The sequence below is a fragment of the Hibiscus syriacus genome, unplaced genomic scaffold (genome assembly GCF_006381635.1).
Source record: "Hibiscus syriacus cultivar Baekdansim isolate YM2019G1 unplaced genomic scaffold, ASM638163v2 tig00110926_pilon, whole genome shotgun sequence".
In the NCBI taxonomy this organism is placed as follows: Eukaryota; Viridiplantae; Streptophyta; class Magnoliopsida; order Malvales; family Malvaceae; genus Hibiscus; species Hibiscus syriacus.
In genome coordinates, this window is record NW_024062913.1 from 499,287 (window position 1) to 511,488 (window position 12,202).

At 29.8% G+C, this 12,202-nt stretch overlaps 1 protein-coding gene across 1 annotated transcript; it reads left to right on the forward strand.

Moving 5' to 3' along the window:
• The first annotated feature begins 2,928 nt into the window (after positions 1-2,928).
• Positions 2,929-5,351, forward strand: LOC120146429 (UDP-glycosyltransferase 82A1-like). The gene is made up of 2 exons (XM_039159989.1): positions 2,929-3,460; positions 4,392-5,351. Exons 1-2 carry the CDS (start codon positions 2,974-2,976, stop codon positions 5,300-5,302), a joined length of 1,398 nt encoding a protein of 465 aa, XP_039015920.1. The 5' UTR covers positions 2,929-2,973; the 3' UTR covers positions 5,303-5,351.
• The last annotated feature ends 6,851 nt before the right edge of the window (positions 5,352-12,202 follow it).

The following is a 12,202-nucleotide window of genomic DNA, read 5'->3' on the forward strand; positions in this document are numbered from 1 at the left end:
TTTTGTTTCTGTTATTTTTAATTTTATTTATTTTAGTTACTATTTAATTGCAATTTATTTTTTATTATCTTTTTGCTTTCGATATGTTTAAATTATTACTTTCATTATTATTTTCATCTTAGATATATATATATATATTTTTTTGTGTAAATAATAATATTTATTTTTTTAAATATTAAGAAAGGGCTGTCTTAATATAACTAGATGTCCTATTATGGTATTTTAAATAAATAAATATTATAAAAATTATATATTTAATTTTACTATTTTTATGAAAAATTATCACATTTTCAATATTTATTTATTTTTTTAATATTAAGAAAGGGCGGTCTTAAAATAACTAGACGTCCTATTCTGATATTTTAAAAAATAAATAAATATCCTGCTTATAAATGTATATATATTTATTTAGTTGTTATTATATTTTAGGAAAATTATTATATTATTATTATTATTTATTTATTTATTTAATATTAAAGAAAAGGCAATCTTAAAGCAACTAGATGTCATTTTCTGATATTTTTAAATAAATAAATGTCCTATTTACAAAACCCTATATATATATATATTTAATATTTTTTCCTTAGAAATATCAGATTAAATTTAAAATAACACGATTGTAAATTAAATTAATATTCAAATTCTTAAATCCTATTATTAGAGACAATTTATGATCGACAGGGACCAATTTTGGGTGTTGTGGGAGTGTTAATCCTTCCCCAAACGTAATCTACCACGAATCCCTTTTTATTATTAAAAAGAACGAATTTTTGTTAAACGTAGACCAGTTTATTTTTTTAACTGATGTTTTCTTAAAAACTCTTTTAAAAGACGATTTTTTAGGTATTCGACCTACCTAAACCAAAAGGCCAAAGGCGACTCCAAAAACATTTTTTAAAATAATCAAAATCATTTATTTATTCATTTTACTTTTCACGCCAAGTAAATATTTCGTGCCCGGACGAAAACCGGTTACGACAATTGTAATATGATAAAATATGACCTTATAATCTTAAACGATTATCGTATCTCAATTAGCAAGTTAACGTCCAACTCAAACATTCATCAATTTTTTTAACAGAAAAATACGAATTTGGAATACAATGAAAAGTTGGGTGACTGTTTTATAACCTTTAATAGTAGAGTGACTCAACAAAGCAACGTCCTATAGTTGAAGGACTATTTTATAACTTTTAATAGTTGAGAGACTCAATAAAGTAGCACTCTATAGTCAGGGGACCGTTTGTGTACTTTACCCTATTTTTATTTATTTTGATTAACAAATTTTATCGACGTGATTACCTCTTTTTTTAGTAATACACAATGGCAACTCTGTAATTACAATGAATGGATATGTTATTATAATAATTACACTTTTTTATCACTACTTGTTGGGGTCTAACTACAGATGAGATGATAAATAAATTAACTAAGACCGAGCACAAAAGTTATATTTGATTGTATGGTTGGCCAAACAAAAATATAAACAAGCACTTCTTTGTATCTATTGGAGATTCAACTTTTATAGTTAAAAATATTTATAAATTTTTCACACATTAATAACTTACCTTATATATAACGACAGCATATATATTTATATATAAGATATTTTTTTTCAAAAACAAACTCATAAAAAAATTAAAATCTCACTTTATTTCCAACTAATATGATGAAATTGTTAGGAAACGAACACGGTTTGAGGCTAGTTAATCAAATGCATTAGGTATTTCAATTAGAAGTAAAAGCGTGAAATAACAACAAGACACGATTAAACATAAGACACGCTGACATGGAAAGGTGTGGAATTGTGGATAATATATATTAGATTAATTACTTTTTATATTATTATAATAAATATTTAATTATTTATCATTTTTGAACTGTTCAAATAATGATGATGTCAATTGAACATGAGGATCGGAAAAGTTAGTTAATAAGAAAACATAAATCACAGCTTAAAAATTACATTAAGCGTCCATTAATTTCGGCCAACTATGAGCTACCTAGTTGGCATCCTTCTTAATAAACATGCTTGAACATGCCACTACCGAAACAAGAGGCGCTCAATAATAGCCCTATCACCAGAATCATCCACAGCTTTATATTTCTTACCTTTCATTTAATACTTTCCTTATAAATTTATTTAGTATCTTATTGATTAAAAAAAAGTGTTATTATTCTTTAAAGTTTTACGTTCAAAATGTATTTACAAAATTAATACACATTATTAATGATTTAAAAATATTCTAAATAGTTACAATTTAATAATTATTTCAGATTATTTAAAAATATAAAAATTATACATTTTATTAAAGAGTTTAAGTTTAATCAATAATACGGTACAATGTACCTGTCGTGTTTCAATAGAAATGAAAACAAAAGAGCCTCATCATTGTCGAACCAAAAACTGACAAATGAAAATGAAAACAACTTTATTTCAGTAGGACAAGAAACTTGTCTAACTTATCGCTACGCTAAAAACCACTGAACTGCCGAGTTTTGAACAGTAACAATTCAATCTAGGATTATCTTAAATAATTGATTTTTATTAAAACATTAAATATTTTAATAATAATAAAAAGCCATCAAATCAAGTTTAAGTTTGTGCTTTGTAAAAATTCAGCTCTTTGATAACAGTTATAACAATTTTAAGTATATGTTTAAGGATTGATATATAATTTTATTTTTAAAAAATAAATTTCTAAAATCTTAATAGAGAATAAACATATAAAGTTTTAGGAGAAATTACTGTGTTTATCTATTCCTTCGCTCCATGCTCGCAATTGTCCGGAAAAATAATGGTTATGGATTTTGGGCCATAAAGAAATGACGAGACATCTTGCCGCGTGCTTTATTTGACTCCACAACAAGCTTAAGATTCATTCTCCCTCCCCTCTAAAACAGGGTCTTTTTCATTTCCTCGTCACCTTGGGTCACTCAAAAACAATTGCAGTAAAGAGATAAGAAGAAAAAATGGGAGTCAAGTGCAATCCGAAGAGGCCTAAAATCTTGCTGGTCCCATATCCAGCGCAAGGCCATGTGAACCCCATGCTAAAGCTAGGGTTATCTTTTGTTAGCCACGGGTTCGAACCCATCGTCGTAACCCCGGAGTTCATTCACCACCGGATCGCGGCCAACCTGGACCCCCACAAAGGCGAAGTCAGGTTCGTGTCGATACCGGACGGTTTAGACGGAGAAAAGGGGCCTCTGGATTTCTTTTCCATCGAGAAATCTATGGAGAATGTCATGCCGATATATCTGGAGAGTCTCCTTCGTAAGTTTGATGAAGACGAGGGGAAAGTGGTTTGTTTGGTTATTGATTTATTGGCTTCGTGGGCTATTCAAGTTGCCGAGCGATGTGGGATCCCTGCTGCCGGATTTTGGCCGGCTATGCAAGTCACTTACCGGTTGATCACCGCCATACCGGAGATGATCCATTCCGACCTGATTTCCGAAACAGGTAAATCATCATTTCATTCTACTTTTACTTTGATGATTGCCCGATTCCATTAATATTATTAATATTATTATTATTATTATTATTATTATTATTATTTCTGATGCAATACGATTAGTTTTAGTTCTCGATGACGTTGGCAAACGGCAAACTGCAGTCTGCACAAAGTAATATTCCCGCTAAGTAAATGTCAATGCGTTGACTCAAATATAAAGTCTTCTTTTATTTCCCCAACCATAGTATCATGTCATTAAAATATTTTCCCCTTACATCAAACTGCATCATTGATTGTTATTAATTTAGCTTTGAACATTATAATGTAAGTTATTTTACTTTTTTATATTTATTTTATAATTTATATTTGAAGTTTAAAATTATTTTTTAAAATATTATCTTTGAGGTTGAACTTGTTCTTTTTATTAATACTGTATTATGTTTTACCAACAAGATGCCACATTTGTTGGTATCATTCAAGTTTTAGAATTGTTATTAAGCATTTCAATGCCTTTTTCTTTTTAAAAAATATATATATATTACAAAATAACTTTAACTTTTAGCAGATGGTTTTATTAATTTTTTAAAACTAATTGAATTGAATTTATTTTTAAACAAATATTTTTATACATAAAAGAATTATTATTAACATGTTTGGTTTAAATGCAAAACACCAATTACTTAATTTTTTCTGATAATTAGTTAATTATTTTAAATCAACTTATAATTGCGAAACATATTTGATACTTTGAATTATTATCCCATAAATCGACAACAAGAAAAAATAACTTCACAAATAGGTTCATATTATCCCTTAAAAATGGTGTTGTGTTTCACGTGAAGTGAGATGACATATGACGTGTGGAACATGACCATGAACGCATTGTCCGTAGCCGGCAATGTAATCCAAGTTGTTCACTAATTTAAATGTATTTTGCAGGATGTCCACGACATCAAGGCACCGTCTTATCCCTCCCGAGTCAGCCATTGTTATCAACCGAAGATCTCCCATGGCTGATCGGAACCCAAGCTTCAAGAAAAGCAAGACTCAAATTCTGGACCAGAACGTTAGAGCGTTCAACCACTCTCCCATGGCTTCTCATCAATTCCTTCCCCCGAGAATTCATCGACGAATACGAAGCTGATGTTCGCATCGCTCCACCTCACGCTAGTCCAATCGTGTTCCCAGTCGGACCTTTAACCAAACCTTCATTAACAACGGTGAAGAACCCTAGCTTCTGGAAAGAGGACACCAACTGCTTAGATTGGTTAAACCACCACGAGTCTAACTCAGTCATTTACGTCTCGTTCGGTAGTTGGGTCAGCCCCGTCGGGGACGCCAAAATCAAAACCCTGGCTCTAACACTCGAATCGTTAAACCGACCATTTATTTGGGTCTTGGCCGAATCATGGCGGCAAGGTTTACCAAATGGGTACTCGGAGAGGGTTTCAAAGCAAGGAAAACTGGTTTCATGGGCGCCTCAATTGCAGATTCTGCGACACAAAGCAGTGGGTGTATATATCACGCATTGTGGATGGAATTCGACGATGGAAGCCATTCAATGCCGGAAACGACTGCTGTGTTATCCGGTGGCCGGCGATCAATTTGTGAACTGTAAATATATTGTTAAGGTTTGGAAGATTGGGGTGAGATTGAATGGATTGGAGCTAAAAGATGTTGAAGAAGCGGTGAGAAAGGTGACGGAGGATGAAGAAATGGAGGGAAGGTTAATGAAGATATACCAGAGAACAATGGGAGAAGAGGCTAGCTCTAGTGTTATGGGTAATCTCAAGGCTTTTATCTTTGGGCTCAATCAAGTCCAACATTTAAAAGATGTCAAAACATTTTAATTTGCTTTTTTACAAGTTAATGTATAATCCTTGCGGACCTTACGTGTGATCTCTATCCCAACCGATTATAGAAAATTAATATTAAAATAATCGGATTAATAATTTAAGCATATTTAAATTTGAATTTATATATGATAAAAACATATATTATGTATATATGATATATAATCGGATTAAGATTAATAATTTAAACATATTTAAATTAAATTTTATATATGAAAAAATATATATTGTTTGTATATAATTGATAATCGGATTAATAATTTAGGCGTTTGGGTTAAAAAATAACATGTTTGAAAGGGGATTCAATCTTAGAAATTTAGCAAGGTGTGCAAACATCTTTGCCATTAAAACCAAACTCCATATTTAATTAAATTTTATAATTTTTTATATATAATCAATAAATTGAGTTTTTTTAAGTAAGATTTAGTTTTTATATTTTTAAACTACATTTTTTATATAAACATTAAATTAACTTTTTTAATATAATTTATAAATTTTATTTATCAAAAATATAATTAATAATTTTAATTTTATTTAATGATTATATAGTAAGAAATTATATATATATATATATATAAAAATTATTAATTATATTAAAAAATTAAAATTATACTTTATATATATAAATTATTAATTATATTAAAAAATTAAAATTCTACTTTGATTATATGAAAGTTACATATAATTTAAAATTATACTTTGATTAATAAATTCAAGTTTGTAAATTTTTTTTAAAATTTCAAATTTGATTGTGTTTAAAGAAATTATATAAAAATCAATATTGTTTAAAATGTAAAAAATTGAATTTATTTTATTTAAAAATGAATTTATTGATTTTATATATATATATATATATATATATATATATATATATATATATATATATATATATATATATATATATATATATATATATATATATATATATATAATCAAATATAAAACTTAGTTTCATTATGGTGTTTGTACTCGCACTTAAAATCTCAAGTCTAAATTCTTTGTCAAGCATGTTACTTTCTTTTCTTCTTATGCCATTAATTATAGAAGGTTATATATAAAAATGTTGTAAATCATTAACAAATGAAGTGTTTAACCCAATGGTTCAGGCGTGCCTAAGGATGTTTAAGACCTGCGCAAACCACCTTAGTTGCATTTCATTTCTTCACTATATTTTGTTCCCATATATCGTCCAATAAGGTAGTTGCATGTGTCTCTACATGATTGGAGATTAAATTTATTAAATTGATAAAATTATGATCAAATTGATAGAATGTATAAATATTGACGATCAAATGTGTAATAATAGTAAGTTTTACATCACCTCCTCCGTTAAATATTAACGACTAGTGACTTAATTGAATTCATTTAAATAGTTTAATGGTTTGATTGACACAATTGAAAGATCGACGATAAAAATAAAAGGACTAAATAATTATGTAGTAATTAGTATAGTTTACCTAATTAAAAAAACTCTAAATATTTTTTTCGTTGTTTAAATTATCCACCTTTAGATTTCTATTGATTTATAATTATAAATTCAACTTTTTAAAATTTTAAATTTTTATAAATTAAATTAATAATACTCAACGATATTAACGTGACATATTCATCTTAATATTTATTACACGAATATCTTTTCGCCCCCTTTTTTGTATTTTCTTTTCTTAAGTCTTAGCTACATATTGACTTTTATTGTAACAATAACAGTAAAAAGTTCAGACATTTTATGTAACATCCCGAAATCCGGGTCAGTGATTAAAATAATTTTTTTTTGAAATTTGGGGATCAATTTAGAAAAATTTAAAAGTTCAAAGACTTAAATAGAAATATTTCAGTATTGGATTAAATGGTAATTTTGGAATGAGTGAAGGGTATTATAGTAATTTTAGCTTGAAAGATATTTTTCTTCCCCTTATTAAGAGTGAACACGTGGGATTTGAAGAATTATCTGGAACTCTTCTTCTTCTTCTTCCTTTCTTCTTCCCGTGTGCTCAAGCTCAAGCCTCAAAGATGAGTTTTAATTTTGATGGTTAATTCTTGAAGATTTAAGTTGGGTTTTATTCTTTGAGTGTTATATAAGCTTAAGGAAAGCTTATATAAGCTTAAATCATCACGAAGAAAGAATTAGAAGGGAAATTCTATTAAGGATTTAGAAATGAACTTTTGATAGAAAGAGGTTTTTGAAGTTGTTGAGTTAATCGATTGACGAAATAGCCAAGAGGGGGGTGAATTGGCAATTAAAATTTTGGTGGAAGCTTTTGCAGAAAATAGAAAATAATTGCACAGCGATTTAGAGTGGTTCGACTTTCTCAACCAAAGTCTATGTCCACTACCTTAGCTATCCACACTAAGGATTTTCCAACAAATTCACTAATTTGTTCTTTCTTTTGAGGACATAGACTAACCTTACAACTCCCTCAAGAATTATACCCCAAATTCTTGAGAACACTCTCTACCAAAGAGAAGAATACAAATTTCGCAAACTTACAGAAAAACCTCACAAGGCAAGATGTTTGCACAATTCTAGAACAAAGAAAGAACACTCAAGAATGAATACAATTGAGTATAAATGTTGTTCTTGAAAGAAAAATGAATATTGAATGAAAAATAGGCCTGAATTACTCAAACTTCATGTTTAAGGCTTTCTCTTTGATTCTCTCACGATTGTTATTGATCAATGGCTCCTAAGCTTGTTTAAATACACCTTGAATCACTTCTGAATGTTAGGGATCATTGGTAAAGTCAATAGAGCTGTTATTGTGTAATTATCATTTAAAAATTTGGTTAGGAGCATAGGTGCATCGGTACACTCTCAAGGTGCATCGGTGCACTCAGTGTAAAATTCAAATATTTCGACCGTTAGTTGACCTAGTGCATCGGTACACTTGGGGTGCATCGGTACACTAATTACATTCGATGTTTCAAAAGAGCCAGGAGTGCATCGATGCAAGGTCTGTGCATCGGTACATAAAATGTATTCGATGTTTCAATAAAATCAGGAGTGTATCGATGCATGATTGTACATCGGTACACAAAATGCATTCGAATTAGGGTGTGCATCGATACATCAAATAGTGCATCGGTACATCCCTTTATAAAATTGAATTTTGGCTCGGTTTTGGTTCGAAATACTTTGTAAAAATTGTTTCAAAAATATTTTAAGTTTAAAACACAATTTTACACTTTAGTAAGGATTGAAATTGATCTTTGAAAAACTTGGAGTAATATTTTGATATTTGAATAATTTAATCGAATATACTTTAAAATTGATTATAAAATCTTAAAATTCAATAACACATAATTTGTTATATTGAAACATGAAAATTCTTGGCAAAGAGCATCATTAGTAGAACCAAATATTATATCATCAACATAAATTTGAACTACTAATAAATCTTTACCTTTTCTCTTTAAAAACAATGTAGTGTCAACCTTCCCTTTTGAAAAACCTTTTTCAATTAAAAAGTTTGACAATCTTTCATACCAAGCTCTAGGAGCTTGTTTTAAACCATAAAGCATTTTTGTCAATTAAAAACATGATCTGGAAATTTTGAATCTTCAAAACCAGGAGGTTGTTCCACATACACTTCTTCTTTTATAAAACCATTTAAAAATACACTTTTAACATCCATTTGATATAATTTAAATTCATTGAAATATACAAATGCTAATAACATTCTAATTGTTTCCATCCTAGCTACGGAATCGTATGTTTCATCGTAGTCTATGCCCTCTTCTTGAGTATAGCCTTGAGCAACAAGTCTAGCCTTGTTTCTCACTATATTACCACTTTCATTAAGCTTATTCCTAAATACACATCTAGTACCTACAGTAGATTTATTACTAGGCCTTTCAACTAATGTCCATACTTTACTTCTCTCAAATTGATTTAACTTTTCTTGCATAGCCATTATCCAATTTAAATCATCTAATGCTTCTTTTATATTCTTAGGCTCTATGCATGAGATAAATGCAACATAATTACATATATTTATAAGAGAATATCGAGTTGTTACCCCTTTGGATGGATCGCCTGTAATCTCACCATCCTTGACATATTTGTACTCTCTTGGATATTAGACTTCCTTTTCTTCAATGGTTGGATTCTCGAGAACATCATGAGTTTCCTAATATTTTACTTCTTTTTTTGATGATGGTTCTCCAGCGTCATTTCTAACGTCATGTGCGTTTACAATACCTACATCATCATTCACACAAGAATCCTTCCTCGGAAGGAGATTATCATCGAAAACAACATGTATAGACTCTTCTACAACTAAAGTTCTTTTATTAAATACCCGATAAGCTTTAGAATTTAGGAATAACCCAGAAAAATTTCTTCATCACTTTTAGCATCAAATTTGCCAAGATTTTCTTTACCGCTATTTAAAACAAAATATTTACATCCAAAAAGATGAAAATAACTAATGTTAGGCTTTTTATTTTTGAAAAGTTCATATGGAGTTTTCTTTTAAAAATGGCCTAATCATTACTCGGTTTATAACATAACAAGTGGTATTTGTGGCTTCCGCCCAAAAATATTTTGGCAAATTGTTTTCACAAAGCATGGTTCTAACCATTTCTTCTAAAGTTTAATTTTTCCTCTCAACAACTCCATTTTGTTGAGAGGTTCTAGGTGCTGAAAAATTATGGCTAATACAATTAGAATTACAAAAATCAGTAAATCCAAGATTTTCAAATTCAGTACTATGATCACTCCCAACGCTAGTTATGGAGTAACCTTTTTCATTTTGGATTACTTTTGAAAACGTGATGAATTTTTCTAATGCTTCATCTTTAGTACTTAAGAGTAGAACCCAAGTATATCTTTAGTACCCAAGCTAATAGTCCTAATTGGCCCAAAAAGATCTATATGGATCAATTGTAATACTCTACTAGTTGATACATCATTAATGAATTTAAAGGAAGCTCTTCTATGTTTTCTTTTAGCACATGCATCACAAATTTTATCACTATCAAATTTTAGCTTTGGCAATACTCTTACTAAATCTCCTTGAATTAGTCTTTGTAAAACACTCATGCTAGTATGTTCTAGTCTCCTATGCCATAACCAACTATCATGCTCATCCTTAGAAATTAGGCATAAATTATTCATATTTATAGAATCTAAATTCACCATGTAAATGTTTTCTATTCTATGACCAACAAGCATAATCTGATTAGATGCAATGTCGATTACTTTACAACCATTAGTTTTAAATATGACATTGTATCCCTTATCGCATAATTGAATAATACTCAATAGATTATGCTTTAACTCATTCACATATAAAACATTTTTAATTTGTATGGAAGATGTATTACCTATTGTACCTATACCTTTAATGTGACCTTTTCAATTATCACCAAAAGTCACCTCTCCTCCATTTTTGTAGTGAAACTTAATGAACCGGCTCTTGTCTCCGGTCATATGTCTTCAGCATCCACTATCAAGGTATAAGTTTGAACTTGTATTTTACGCCTTGTAGCAATGCTCATTTTCCTACAAACATAGATTAATTTTTTATTTTTGGTACCCAATTTCTTTTGGGTCCATATTCATTAGTTTCTAAAATTCTAGTCCTCTTGGGTATCAATTTGTGTAGGATATCCTTATCTTTAGTAGTAATGAGTTCTTTAGGAACCCATATACTTCTAACGATTTTTCCATTAGAGGTTCTTCGGGGACCTCTATGATTGTAGTTTTTAAAACTTTTTTCTAACAAAGTTGGATTTTGAACTTTCTCCATTTTCAAAATATTTTATTCCAACTTTATCAAAAGAAGCTTTAAGATCATCGATTTTCTTTTGATAATCATCATTTACTCTTGAAAGTAAATTATGTAAATCAGTATCTTTCTTTTCAAACTCATCTAGTTTGATTTGCAAATCCTTAATTTTACTTTCAAGATCAACGTTGGTCTTGGATATGAGATTATTTTCGCTTTTCAATTTCGAAATATCATTTTTGTACTTTAAAAATAATTTCTCATAATCCGAAGCCAACCCAGTATATTCCTCTACTAACTTATCAAAAGAATAATCTTCAAAGTTGGATGAGTTAGAGGTTACCTAAGAGCTTTCCCCGATGGCCATCAAGCACAAGTTTGATACTTTTTGTTCCTTTTCATCGGATTGTTCATCATCGCTCCATGTAGCCACGTGAGCCTTGTGTTTCTTCTTTGATTGACCATTTTTCTTCAATTGTGGGCAATCATATTTGACATGCCCTAGCTTTTTGTATTCATAGAAAATGATCGGGTCTTTCTCATTCGATTCAGTTTTGAAGCCTTCATTTCGTTTGAATTTTCTTCCTCGTTTGGGCTTCATCAGTTTTCTGAACAGTTTGGCAAATAATGTCATTTCCTCGTCATTGTCATCTTCATCAGAATCACTCTCATCTTTTGTGGATTTGAGAGCAACTCAACCGTTCTTCTTCTTTTCCGTCTCCTTCTTTGTCTCGTCCGTTTGTTCGAGGTCTATCTCATCTTGAAGCATCATTTCATGCGTGAGGAGAGAACTAATTAACTCTTCAAGAGTTAAAGATTTTAAGTTATTAGCCTCGATGATCGTCGTCTTCTTTGATTGCCAAGCGTTTGGAAGAGAGTAAACTAACTTCCTTACAAGCTTCTCGTTTAAATGATCTCTCCATATGCCTTGAGACCATTGACAATTGTTGAAAATCTATCCGTCACAGCTTTGATATCTTCACCTTGTTTCATCTTGAAATTTTCATAGCTATGAGTTAGAAGACTAATTTTAGATTCTTTTACATCATCTGTACCTTCATGAGTGACTTGTAGTTTATCCCATATCTCCTTGGCGGTTGTAAAAGATAAAACTCTCCCGTATTCATCTGGTACAAGAGCACAAAATATAATATGGATAACCTTTGAG